The 14,144-nt window shown below is 44.2% G+C and overlaps 1 protein-coding gene across 10 annotated transcripts in view; it reads right to left on the minus strand.

Moving 5' to 3' along the window:
- Positions 1-1,589: 1,589 nt before the first annotated feature.
- Positions 1,590-14,144, minus strand: part of CNTRL (centriolin) — a 79,846-nt gene continuing 67,291 nt past the window's right edge. For 9 of the 10 annotated variants that reach the window (XM_070518848.1, XM_070518847.1, XM_070518854.1 and 6 more), the window contains 11 exons: positions 12,883-13,040; positions 11,722-11,795; positions 10,352-10,540; positions 9,706-9,931; positions 8,198-8,403; positions 7,057-7,197; positions 5,111-5,383; positions 4,874-4,936; positions 3,474-3,680; positions 2,182-2,268; positions 1,590-1,938 (listed from right to left, as the gene is read on the minus strand). In XM_070518848.1, coding sequence (XP_070374949.1) covers positions 2,215-2,268; positions 3,474-3,680; positions 4,874-4,936; positions 5,111-5,383; positions 7,057-7,197; positions 8,198-8,403; positions 9,706-9,931; positions 10,352-10,540; positions 11,722-11,795; positions 12,883-13,040 — 1,591 coding nt within the window. In that variant the 3' untranslated portion in view covers positions 1,590-1,938; positions 2,182-2,214. The remainder of the gene's footprint in view (positions 1,939-2,181; positions 2,269-3,473; positions 3,681-4,873; positions 4,937-5,110; positions 5,384-7,056; positions 7,198-8,197; positions 8,404-9,705; positions 9,932-10,351; positions 10,541-11,721; positions 11,796-12,882; positions 13,041-14,144) is intronic. The other variant, XM_070518849.1, reaches the window with a different exon arrangement.

The following is a 14,144-nucleotide window of genomic DNA, read 5'->3' on the forward strand; positions in this document are numbered from 1 at the left end:
GAACTACAAGTTTACCCTTGTGTTAGGATCACTCTTGCAGTGTTTTCAGTCAGCCTTTTTCAGTGTGAGATCAGCACATTTTGTGCCTGATAGTGTTCTCCCTTGACTGTACTTGGGGCCACATTTTGTTATTTGCATGTGTAATCCCCTATAATAAACTTGGGTGCTCAAAAATAGAGGAGCAATTTGTCATATTGTAACATTCATGTGCCAGGCACTGGGCAAATACACTTCGGAGAGAATGTGGAAATTCTGTTAATTTTTAATCCGTGAGAGCTTACTACTTACATGGTCACCTCCCTCTCTGGGTTACTCGATGTGCTCGCACCTGTGAGCAGGCCCTCCTGATGAGTAATTGGTGCTCAGTATTTTTTATATGTTAGACGTTTCAGTGCAGTGTTCAAGTATTTTTCATGGATAATAAAGTGTTTGATGCAGTAACCTTGATTTTTTTCTTTGGTTGGTAATGTTCATGTAATACTAGTAAGAGGTAGTAGTCTAGTTTCTCTGGAAAGCTGTCTTGGAACCAGGTGTTTGGCTTCACACATTAATTACCTCACCTCTGTAATTAATTCCAGAAGCCTATAGTTTTGAGAACTTTTTGTTCACACATCCGTTGTTTTAAGTGTGATTTTTTTTTTAATAGATGTGTGATTCAGTTCACTCTCCTTAAACAGAAGACCAAATGATTACCTTCCATTCCTTTTTCTGTGGGACTATAGCATTCATGTGGCAGTTTAAGAAGGTATTTTTCAGACAGGACAGGAAACTGTCCCTGAAGGATTTCAATGGTTGTGACTAGGCAAGGCTTTTAGGCATTTTGCTAAGACTTGTGAAAATGAAACAAAGGAGAACGTAAGTACAAAAGACACTACCGAATCAAGTTTTGGAAGTGGATGCCTTCTAAATTTACTGTTAATAAATTTTATGCCAGTTTAATTGTCTTTATCATAATTATATTTATACCGTATCTTAATGGTTCATTTCTAGCCAAACAACTTTTCAGAAATAAAAGCCTCAGTAGGTGGTGAGGGATCAGTGCACCGTGCGGCTCTGTTTTGTAGGAACACGGCAGAATACCTGCCATGGCTCCGAAGCCATCTAGGGGCTCAGAGAAGAGTCCTTGGGAATGTTTAGAAACCTGATCTCTTCCATGCAGTTTCATACTTCACTTAGCCCAGGGGAGTTATTCTGTTGCCACACATGCTATTGTGACAGTAATTGCTATTCTTGTTTTTAAAGAAATAATGTATTTATAGCTCATGGAGTTGAACCATTAATTATAATAGTTCAAGAATTTTAGTCTGAACACAACTGAATTTACCACTGGGTCAGATTCTCCAAAGTACAAAGCTCTTAATTTTCTACCAAAGAATACTTTTGGTTGAGGAAGATCACCTGAAGAATAAGAGTTTTATAACGGATATTTCCAAATGATGACACACATTCATCGATAGGTACAACTACCGCAACCTCCAGGCAAAAGGTGGAAAACCATTTGAAAGATGGTAATTTTCTTGGAATTAAGGTAAAAATTTGAGGGCTTTACTTTAGATCTTTGAAATGTAAAGTCAGATGACAAACTCAAATTTATTTTATCTTTTATTTTTATATGAAAATAGATTTTAAGCAAAATCCAAAAATAACTCTTGACACTATAAATGAAGAGGGGCTTAAGTACATTTTTTCCTTTGTAACTATAGATTTTACCAGTTTATAGATTCAAATTTGCAGTTACAGTCAGCATTGGTTTTATAACAACACAAGTGACTTACAAAGTCCCTGGCATTATAAGTGAAATAAACTACAGTGGAGTTTCAGCATCTGAATTCACTGGCTCTTGATAAAATTACGAAGTGGCGTTCCAATTACGAAGTTAGTGAGGTAGTCGGGAAGGTATTTCCTCAGATTTCCTCATCCAGCAGAGCCATTCTTTTCCTACAGTAAGACAGCAAGGAAGGATGAATTCTTGCAACAGTAAAAAGCAGGTCTTAAGTAAATTCACAATTGATAGCATGATAGCTAATACGTAAAATATGTGTTTGAGTACCTCTTTGGAAAAATATTTTAAGAGGGAATGCTGTACAGAATTATCTGAGAGAAAAGCTTTTTCTAGGTTAGTTAGAATTCAAAATCTTCCAACTGAAAGTGCTAGTTAAAAGAACTCTGTAACATATGTACCCTGTGAGCAGGAAGCTGGAAAAGGCATCAGTGTCAGTAACTGTCTAGTGATTGTGAGGAACCTTGCAGAACTGGCTGGAAGGAGCTCTGAAAAGGGAGAGAAAAACATTAGGCTCAGAAGCCAGCCCCCTAACTCCACCCTAGTTCAGGCCTTGTCCCACAAAGACCTGGATTATGACTCCAGACTCCAAAATAATTCTGGCAATCTCAGCCCTACCCACTGTGCCTCTAACACCTCTGTTACTCTCTCCAGTTTAGAGCACCTGAACTCCTGTGGCTGCCACCCTGAGCTGATTATTGAACCCGGCCCCCAAGCCCCTGTGCACTCATCTCCCACTACTCTCACGCCTCTCACACTTTCTTCCCTAAGGCCTGCCCTGAGGCCCATGATGGTTCTGGCCTTGGGTCCTATCACAGAAAGTTTTAAGGTAATTATATTCAAATCTTGGTTTTGCCGCTAATGAGCTGTGTGCCTATTAAAGAGGCAGTTGTCCTTGAATGTTACTTGTGGCTCAACCATCCCATATACTGCTCTGTGGTAAAGACAGATTAGCCCATAGTCCTGGTTTTGTCTTTTCCTGTGATCTTGACATCATTTTTCATGTTATACAATTTCCTTATGTATATAAAGGGATAATTCCTACCTCCCAAGATGTAAAGACTAAATGAGATAATATATGTAAAGTGTTTGGTATACACACACAGTAGGCACTCAAAAATGATAGCTATTATCTGTCTCTGACAGAATTACTATTTACCAGTTCCATGACTGTATCTCATGTTCCTCCTAAATGACTATTAACTTATCCTCGTCTCACACAAAAGCTGTGTGAAACTCAGGAGTCTTTGGAGACCCTGGGTGAAGAGGTCTGTGTTCAGACTTTTCCTGAGGAATAACAGTAGGCACAGTCAGTCATCTTTCCCCAAGATACAGGGAGATGGACTAAATGAGGACTCAGATCGGCCTCCCAGGTCTGAACTCGCTATTGACCGAGTGGAGAATACGGAGCTCCGGAAGTGGAGGACAGTAATAGTGGAATAACCCCGTCCCTGACAGGTCACGCCGTCTCCAGTCTAGTCTGTTTCCTAAGCCATCAGCCTGTCGTCTTTCTCCATCTACTGTCAGTTGATTCCAGCTTTCCCAGACCAGGGAAAACAGTCTTCCCTACACGTTTGGCAGAGATTTGAAGGGGGCATTTCCGTCCTTCTCAGTCTCCTCCAGATTAGGGACTCTGAAGCTTTCAGGTTCCTGCCAGCCACTGCTCAGACCCACGTGAAGAGCTTCCTCTCACCTGGCTCGGTCCGAGGTGAGAGTCCTCTGCCAGGGAAGACTCCAGCTGAGACAGGCTGGCTGACGATGCGGACTCCACAGAGGTGCTGGTGACCAGTTCCCCTAACGCGTCGACTTGTCTCCTCAAGCTGTGCAAAGTGCCCTCTGTCTGCCGCTTCCCTTTAATCAACACCTCGGCTTGCTTAGACATACAGTGTCGCAGTTGGGCCTGAAAGTGTTAGGGTAAAGTTTAGGGTTTTACACAGAAGAAATGCACCAGAACTATTACTCAACTATCATGAAGTAGGAATGGCTGCTGCAAATGCTCGTCCTAAAAAAAAACCATAGGCACTGCCAGATGGCTACTCCGTGTGCGTAAACTGTTACCACTCCGTGGTGTCATTAACCGGGCCTTCTACTCAGCCTGGCCTCTCCGCTGTAACAGTGCTTAGGATTTCTGCATCCCCGGCCTCCCCAGTAACACTGCCTTCTCTCAGAGACCAGACTTCTCAGTCTCTGCCCAGACTCAAAAGAAGACTGGTTTACACTCGATATCTTCAGCGTCTCACAATGGATTTACCTCTCAACTCTAGGCTGCTTCCTGGCTTTCCCCCATGCCATACCTTTGAAATGGTTCTCCCAAAGTCTACAGCCACACTGTCTGACAGAACTTTCCGTGACGATGGGAACCCTGTGTATCTGTGCTGTCCAATACATGGCTAGTGAGCACTTGAAATGTGGCAACCGAAGAAGTGAATTTTTAACCTGATTTAATTGTCATGAATTTACATTTAAATAGTGGCTGGAGGCTACTGGACGTCAAGGGCCTCCACTCGCTCAGCCCATGCTGCGTGTGTGCCGCTCTCCACAGGCGCATTCTGTCCTCTCTCGTTCTGCCTCACTCTCATTTTGGAACTCCCACCTGTACTCTTCACCCCCAAGCCTTGAGGCCAACACTGACCAATAAATCCTAGACTCCCATTTCCGGCTGCCATCCTCCCCTGGCCGTCTCACAAGGCCTCCAGACTCAACGGGGTCTGAGCTAAACAACTCATCTAACCCCAAGCCTACTTTTCCAGTGTTCCTAGTCTCTCCGCAACCACTGGCCTGTAAGCTCCCCGTCGTTTATCACTGTATCTCTATTTCCGGTCCCAAATACTTAGGTTCTGTCAGTTTTAGTTGAGGCAAAGCAGCATTACTCAGGTTAAAGAACACTGGGCTTAACACCAGAATTCATGGTTGTGAATGCTGTCCCTGCCATTGACTGTGTGATGCCAGCTGCTCTGAGCCTCGACCCCATGATCTACACCACTGCTGTGAGCGGCAGTGGAGCGAATGTGACGGAGGTACGTAAGGGTACGCAATTCCCCCCACTCCCTCAATGTGCCAAGTATCTCATAGGTGTTTTTCGTAAAGGGCAACCTTGAGTCGATCTTCCCGGTGACGCAGTTTCTCTCGGAGTGCTTCTCCACGCCAGTGTTCATCCTTTTCCAGAGGGAAACAGAAACATCACAGAGTCACCAACCGCCACTCTCAGTAACCGGCCAGCCTTTCCCTCCCACCACTCCTGACCCCCAAGTCTGTTTTTAGCTTATCTGGAGGAGCTGGGAACCAGACTGTCCTTCTGGCAAGTCCAAGAATAGCAAGATGAACCCTTACCATTATGTGAACCTGGGAAAAATTCAGTTTTTCTTCAAAAGGTGATGGTCTCTCACTCACGGGGAATGGAAAGTTCTCTTTCAAGCTTTCCAACCCTCCTTCTAGGTTTTCGTTTCTTTCCAAAATAGCTTCCAGATCTGCTGGTAGTTCTGGAAGAAACTGGTTGAGATTCTTCAGACTGCTCCTAATTTCATCTTTCACCTCAGATTTAAGTGTCCTCATTGCTTCACTGATTTCCACTTGTCTTCTCTCCACATCTTTTTGGTTTGCCATCTAAAGAGTGAGTGAGAGTCACTGACCGTGGGGTAAAGTTTGGGACTGACTTAGAATTGAAATGTTTAACATGTCATGTATTTAAAGATCTACAAATGTCAACTACTGCGATCATTAGAACTGTAAAAACTTGTGATTTTTCAACTACTCAAGTACCTATAAACTACCAAATAAACAATTTCACTGACAACTGGACCGCAGCGACCTCCCCTTTAGAGAAGCGGGGCACAGTGTCCCGGAAGGCGTGCTGCTCCCTGGAAGGCAGCTCGATGGAGCCGGATGCCAATCTCATTTCCAGTCAGCATTACCCGGAAGACGGGGGCGAGTCAGCTAACTTCCGAACCGCTGCTACCTCATTTCTCCATGGAGATGACACCCTGTGTTCAGCAATGTGAGAACTGAGAATCGGTATGAAGCACCTTAGTGGTACCCAATAAATGGCAACCACAGTAATTAAACCCCAGGTGAGAAAAGGGCCATTTACTGAAAGAATCTAGATTATAAATGTTAGTCCTGGAAGGGGCCTCAGAAATGATCTGGTCAAATGCTCACTTTATAAGTGAAAAATCTGACGTTTGGGGCAGTCTAGAGGCTTCCTCAGGTGTTACAGACTGTTTAATACCTGAGACGACTCTGTGTGGCTCTCCCCATAAAGAGCTTAGTGAAGACAATAGAGTCACACCCACTGCCAATGGCCCTTTCAAGTCGGCAGAGGCTTGGGGCCTTTAAATAAAACAGCTATTTTTTTCTTGAACCAAAGGGTATGTGTGCAGGGGCGGGGGTGGGGGGGGGGGAAGAGGTTGAAGGCACAGATGAAAGTGAATGGCCATACGGGGTCGTCCAAAGGACAAAGTCTGGCAGGGTCAACAGAGTGGCCACAGTAGCCCTACTAGAGAGTTCAGGAGTGGCCCAGACGCTGACACCGGCTAAGGGACAACAGGGCCATCTAGGAATAGACTCTCCCAGTCTAAATGTGAACTGCTCTCACACCCTCAGCCTGGTTACACACAGGATATCAAAGGTTCCCCCGAGTCATTTTTTCTTGCCCGTGGGTTTGGCTCTTACAGACTTGTTTCTGGCATAAATTCTAACATTCCAACACAGTTCTTTGGGACCTGATAAAATTTTATGCTGAAAAATTGCCATTTTTCTTTCAAAAACTAACATAAAAAGCTTGAACTTAAGGGAATTTTTTTGAGGAAGATTAGCCCTGAGCTAACTGCTGACAATTCTCTTTTTGCTGAGGAAGACTGGCCCTGAGCTAACAGCCATGCCTATCTTCCTCTACTTTATATGTGGGATGCCTGCCACAGCATGGCTTGCCAAGCAGTGTCATGTCTGCACCCGGGATGTGAACCAGTGAACCTCGGGCCGCTGAAGCGGAATGTGAACACTTAACTGCTGCGCCAACGGGCCGGCCCCTGAACTTACGGGAATTTTAAAAGTATATTTTGAATAAATACTTTTTTCTTGTGGAGGTACATTTCTAAATTTTAAGACTAGAAAAACAGATTTGACTTAAAGGATATTCTTATAATTAGCTTTCACAATTTCCACAAAGAAATGGTCCTTTTCAAAGAGCTATTTAAGAAACAGAATCTGTCTGCGCCCAGTGGGGCGTGAGCATGCCTGAGCCCCCCGTCCCGGGTGGCCAGCCGGGCCCAGGTGCACACCTGTTGCTTGAGCTCCGTGTACTCGTGCTGCATCTGGTTGAGCTCCTTCATCAGGCGCCTGGCCCGCTCGTGGTTGTCCTGGGCCACCTGTTCGATTGTTGCCATCTCCTTCTGCATGCAGCTGTTCTCCTGCTTTTGCTCCTAGCAGAGGAGGAGGAAAATAACTCTGGGTCCAGCACATGGACGTGTGCGTGGCTAGCTGACACACTCACTAGCTCTCTAACTTCTTTTCCCATCTGGGCCTCAGCTTCTCTGGCTGTAAAATGGGGCTCATTCTAGCTGCCTTCTCTAGCAGCTGTGGTAGAGCTGGGAGTACACACGTGGTCAGAGTCTGTTAGCCCAGGGCCTCCTAGATCTACAACATTACTTTTGATAATGAGTTACGTCCCCTTTCTGAGCCTCCATTAATTGTAAAATGGGAACAATAATACACATCCTCAAAGGGTTACTGGGAGGATTAAAATCTAGACATCCACATACTGTCTTTACACTCACGTTGCCTATCGCTGGTTGTAAGCATGTTGCCCTTTGGGAAACACATGTGGTTTGAAAGTTCCATTCACACAACCGGGCTCCATGAATTCCTCTAGAGGGTGTTAGAAAAATCCATTCCTGCGACAGTCCCTATTGCTGCCCACCTGCCTCCAACCACCATAAACTGTTTCAACTCATCTGAGTATCACCTCTGAAAATGTATTTCAGAAATAAAAGCATGGTAGAGGGAGCTTCCTGGATTTAGGATAATGATTAACTAAAGCTCATGTTGGCCGAAAAGGGCGGGATGAGAAAAGTCTGCGAGCCCTGACTGCAGGTGTGTAAAACGTCTTTGGAAGCCTTCCCCGCCCCCAAGGGAGGCATGAGCAGAGGCCGCTAGCTCGGAGTGCTCTCTGCTTTGTGCGGACGTTGTCTGTCCGCGTGACCGTCTTCCCAGCCAGCCAGGGCTCCACGAGGGCTGCAGCCTGGACTCAGGCAAAATTTACCATCGGCTTCAAGAACACATTATGCACAAATACACCAAAAATAACAGTTGGGTTAGGGACTGGGTTGACAGGCAACTTATTTTCTCTACAGCAAAGCAGTGTTTTAGTTTGATTTTAAATGCATCCTTTCCTCATCAACTGCCAGGGCAGTAGGTACTCACAAGGAGGGTTTTCTCCAGCTGGCTCCGCTGGGTCTTAAGTGCTTCCTTCAGGCCGGCAACCTGCCTCTCAGCTTTGTTCCTCTCTGTCAAGAACTGGTTCCGCAAGAGGCTGAAGTCTGCCCTCATAGAGTCCATCTCTTTCTGGAGAGCCAGCAGCTCACTCGACTTTTCCATTAATTGCTGCTCCCGTTCTGCAAGCTGTCGTTCTGGAATGAGCAGTTTTAGTAGTTTAGCCAGAGGCTCTGGGCTGGCTGTGCACAGAGCCACACAACCCTCCCTCATGGGCAAATACATGATGACATGCCACCCATTCCCCCATCCCAGAGTCCTCCAGATCCTCCAGAACCCGCAGCAGACGCCCAGAAAAAGGCCCAGATCAGGGCGCCTCGTGACACAATTGATTCCAAAGTGACAGACAGCTCTTGTCTTCTCCTTGGAGTCTCTGAGACCAGCCAGAGTAAAGAGCACCAATCCTGAGGTGCAGGAAACATGGAACAGACTGCTGAAATGTTTTCTACAAACCCTGATTTTAATACAGGGAGCCACACCACCACTTCTCCCTTCACAGAGATGGTGCGGTGGAGAGAACGCAGGATTTGGAGCTGCAGGAGTCCTATTCTATACAGGGAAAACCCACCTCCTGGCGTTCAATGGGAACCATATACGCAAACACCCGGTGCATAGTGAGCACTCAATAAATAAGGCTTATAAAGAAGAGTGACATTTAAAACAGACTTTTCTACTCAGCCTCTGCAGAGGAACACCTTGCCCAGATTTCACTTTTCACACCTCTGGCACGGTCACACTCAGCATATTTGTTAAGTTTCATTTTCATAATGACATGGCTGGGTCCGGATGTATCAAGAGTTCCCAGGGAAAAAGGACTAACAATCCTTTCAGATCCCCAAGTCCACTGAGTACAGCTGAAGGGACATTTTCTGAGCATCAGTAAAGCCTGCAGCTAAGGAGGAGAAAAATCGCTGACTGATGTTAGAACAATCATTTACCCTGGATTCCTGTGTCTGCTTACGCGGCTCACGAGAGGGCAAGCAGGCCCAAAGGCAAACCCGTACTCTGCCTCCATTCACTAGGTCGCGTTTGGGCAGAAGCGGACTGTTACATTGTTTTTTTGACTGGTTGAAACGAAATGGATCATTGTTCCCAAAGCTCGTAACTAACATACTTCACAGAAAGCCTTTAGAGCACCTTCTGGCACTTCTTTGCCTCAATGTCCCACGTTCCTGAGAAGGCACTCCCGAAGAAGGCAACAGAGTAAAGCACAAAGACCTGACGGTCAGGCTCAGGATCCAATGCCGTCTCCACAGAGACACTTGCCTGTGTCTCCCTGAGCGCCTCCTCATCTCTCACGGGGCCGGGAGCCTCGAATGGGGAGTCATACTGCCCGCTGGGCTTCTCTCGAGCTCTGGCTGGGGCCAGGATCTCCTTTACACACTTCCAGGACAACGAGCATCGCCCCCTCCCTCAGCGCGATGTTCCAGAATACATACTGGTTTGGGAGAGCGTCTTCTCCAGGCTCTCACCCCACCACTCCTCTTGCCGCAGGGCCCTGACGCGCTCTTCGGCCGCCGACAGCTCTGTGCACACCTCGTCCAGGCGGCCCTTCCGGTCTGTTACTTCCTTTCCCAGCTGCTCATGCTGCTCCTTCAGGGTCACTTTACTGGCTTCGAATTTTTTTTCTTCACTTTCTCTCTCTTTCTGGAGTCTCTGAAACAGCTTAATAGAGAACAACCTTAGTTACTCATAAAATAACCAACACTGAGTGTCCCAGATGAAGGAAACTTCATGGGCCCTAGACAGGGTCCAGTTCAACAGAAAGCAGAAAACAGCCCACGGTGACAGAGGGCGAGCTCCCTTTACAAAGATGACCAAACAGGGCCAGCATGTGAGGAGGGGATTCCAGGAGCAAATGGCACGTGGCCCTCCAGGTTCTTTATGGGACCCATGCTCTACGGTCTTAGTGGTCCATAAATATTAACATCAAGGGAGTAAGGGTTGGTGTGAAATCCCCCCCCGGTTACCCAGGGCAGTCAAGGGAAGCTAGTCCCAAGGGGAATCTCAGCAGCTTTCCGCCAGGGAAAAAGCTCACACGGTGACCAAGTGTCTTCTTTAGATATGGTCAGAAACGTGTAGTACCATTTCTTGCTGGGCTAGTTTGGCCGTGTTCTCTTCCACCTCATTCTGAAGAGCTTGAAGCTGCTGCCGTTTCGTCTCCCCTTCTCTCTGGCAGTCTTCAGACTTCTGTACCCATTCACTGACGTCCCTCTGGAGCCTGGCCTGCTCGCTGAGCAGCGCCTCCTTATGCTTGGTGATGTGGAGCAGGTCCTGCAAGTGAAAGAACAAACTGAAACTACTAATGGAGCCATCTTTCCCAGAGGCGGCTGGCGCCACTCCAGAATCTACTCAGTCTGATAAAATGAGAAGCGCAAAAATCCCACATCCTTTGTTATCCCAACAAACTTGACCAAAGGTACCAGGGCTCAATTTAATCATCGGCTTTCCTCTTTTAGTGCCTAAGAAGTAGGATGACAGAAGATGTTAGAACCTCAGGAAGAGACTCAGTTCCTCTGGGCTTTCGTTCCCTTGTCACTGAGGTGGGAATAAACAACACTCACCGCACAGGATTGCTAAGAAGACGAAGAAAAGCTGTGAATGAGGCTTAGTTCTTACTGAAAATGAACCTAAAGTCATGGTTTGGTTACTGCTTGATATACTTATATAGGTTAAAAAACTCAGAAAACAATAAATATTCTTTCTTCAAGGAACTCAAAATAAGCATTTTGAAAAAGTTACCATATTTCTAACAACACAGAAAATATTTAGAAGAACCCGTGTAAGACTTTTTAATAGAATACTTTGATTTTAAGTTTTATACATCTCAGAAACACAGGATCCTGAAGGTAGAAGGAAGAGAATTTAGATGTCTAATCTAAGCCTTCTTTTCCATAGTGGAAACGAGGTCCAGAATTGATTGAGAGTCTCTCAAACTCAAATTATAGCACTGTTCTCACAGAACAGCACTGGATCGCCTTTAAGAAGATCATCAGAAGTACAAGGTCAAGAATCTGCTCTAGTCAACATCTGTCAAGATGGAGGCCCAGGGCTGGCAGATGTTCTGCAGGTCAATGAGGGATCAAATCTAAGCCTAGCCTTTGGAAGCCTCAGCCTTACTGTGGATGAGAGATGGGCCCTCTGTCCCTGAACCCCGAGAGGGGCTGCTGAGTGGGTGGGGAGGGGTTGGGCTCTGGGCCTGCCATCACCTTACTTATTAGCTTTGAGTAAAACATTGTCTGAATCAAGAGTTCTAGGACTAAAATAAATTAGAAAATCACTGCTCTGCAACAATAAACTGGCCCAACACTTGTGTGTATGATGTTTGTGTTAAATAAACGGCCTTTCTGGGATCTGCTGGTGTGAAAAGGAACCAGCCTACCTGATCTGTTATTTCAACCGACTGTCTGCATGCCTTCGGGATACTACTAGAAGATGACATTTGTTAAGCTTACTTGTTTGGCTAGGTTCAAATGGTCCTGAACATCAGCTATCTCCTCCTGTAGTGAGTTCAATCCTTCTCGTTTTTCTACAGAAAAAACATTTACATAAAATAAGAAGTACATATGTATGCATTTTCCAGTTTCCCATCAGCCCCCCAAAAGAGTAGAGTGGAAGTGAATTTTAAACTTCTTCCTGGTAAATGCATGACTAGGCTACACTATCTTCTTAAAGACCAAATGAGAGAGTTACATGCACAACCCAGATCCGGCCTTGGAGCCCAGGTTTTTAAAGACTTACATGTTCAAAATCTCACAAGACAAAAATTTACAGATAATACCTCGTGTTGATGATGTGCACGGCTTAAAAACAGGTACCTTCTAATTGCTGGTGGAAACATACATTTGGTATAACTTTTCAGGAAGACAATTTGAGAATAAATTTTATATCTATACTGGTTTTGTCACTTACTAGCTGTGCGAGCTTGAGCAAGTCACTTCTCTCTTAAGCAAGTCACACGGAGACTAAGCTTATTAAACTGCCTCATCTGTAACTGGGTGAAATAATAGTTTCTATCTCATAAGAATGTTACAAGGATTAAATGATAAAATGCATGTAAAACACTTGCATCATGCCTAGACATAGTAAACACTCAACGAGTATATCATTAGCTAGAATTACTTAGTAACTTTTCCTAAATAAACAATCATGAGTATTTACAAAGATTTGGTAATAAAGATGTTATCTGAATCTTTTTGTTTTTAAAACTATACACACACAACACACCCCAAGGAGAAATCTGGAGGGATATTCACTAAACTGATAACAGAAGTTCTCTCTGAGGGGTGAAGTCAATAGTAATTCTTATTTCATCTTTTTGCTGTTTTTAAATTGTTCTCTAAAGAACATGAATTAGTTGTTTTGTAACAGGTTTATTGAGATATAATTCACATACCATGTATTTCACCATGTAAAGTATACAATTCAATGGCTTTTAGTACATTCACAGAGCTGTGCAACCATCGCCGTAGTCTAATTTAGAACATTTTTGTCACTTCTAAAAGTAACCCCATGCCCATTAGCATGAATTATTTCTGTAATAAGAAACTGAACAATTAAAAAAAGAATCTAACAAAAGGAAGACGGTCACGCCCCTCCCGCTGTGCGGCCCCCACCTTGGAGCTGCTGCTGCATTGCTGCGATGTCTCTGTGCAGGGACAGTTTGTCTCTGTTTAGCTGGTCTAGTTCCTGCTGCAGTCTTCTGACATCCGACTCCAACTTTTCTAAGTTGGATTGCTCCCTTTTGCTATCCTCTTCTGTAGCTGCTAAAGCCCTACCATGCAAGCAGAGAATAAGTCCAACTGTCAGATGTAAAATGCTCAAGCACACACGAGACAAAAGAGCAACAGTGTCATGCTCTCATAACGCAGCTGCGGAGTCTGGATGATTATAAATGGGAACAAAATTTAAGGCTCTTCAATTCATTTTCAAAAGAAACCTTATTTTCAGCTTTCTAAGTAGGAGATTTTTCAAAAAGTCATGTACTAAATTGAAGTTTTATAAAAAATCAGGGCTAAAAACATAGATAGCACTCAGAATCCCAAAATTCTGAGTGATTAAAATGGATCACTAGCTTCTAATAAGTGAAGAAGCAGGAAACACAATTGTATGTGTAATAGGATTTGTCTAAAGAACAGACACGCGTGAGCATGCACTTTTTTACATAAATCAAATCATACAGTATGGACTCGTGTTTGTCTAGTTTCTTTCATTGAGCACAATTACTTATCCATGCTGCGTGGATCAATACTCCACTTTCTTTTGATTGCTGACTGGTAGTCCATGGTACGGATCTACTATAATTTGTCCATCCACTCACCAGGAGATGGACACTTAGACTGTGTCCAGTTTTTGACTACTGCAAACATAGCTGCTCTGGACTTTAGTGTACAGTTTTTGTGTGAACACAGGCTTTCATGTCTCATGAGTAACATCTAGGAGTAGAATAGCCAGACCTTCTGGTAAGCATACATTTGAATTTTTAAGTAACTGCCAAGCTATTTTCCAAAGTGTTCTTACTAACATTTTACACTCCCACCAATCATCTAGGAAAGCTTCTTGCTAACGTTTGGTATGGTCAGTTTATTTATTTTATTATATTATAATATTTATATATATATTTATTATATTATTATTATTCATTTTAACCATTCTAATAGGTGTGTAATGGCATCTCATTGTGGTTTTAATTCACATTTCCCTAATGGTTAATGATGCTGAGCATCTTCTCATGTACTTATTTGTCATCCATGTATCTTCTTAAGTGAAATGTCTGTTCAAATCTTTTGCCCATTTGAAAAGTTGGGTTGTTCGTTTTCTAATTATTGAGTTTTGAGAGTTCTTTATATATATATGCTAAGTACAAATCCTTTATCAG

The sequence above is a fragment of the Equus asinus genome, chromosome 10, assembly GCF_041296235.1.
Source record: "Equus asinus isolate D_3611 breed Donkey chromosome 10, EquAss-T2T_v2, whole genome shotgun sequence".
Lineage (NCBI taxonomy): Eukaryota > Metazoa > Chordata > Mammalia > Perissodactyla > Equidae > Equus > Equus asinus.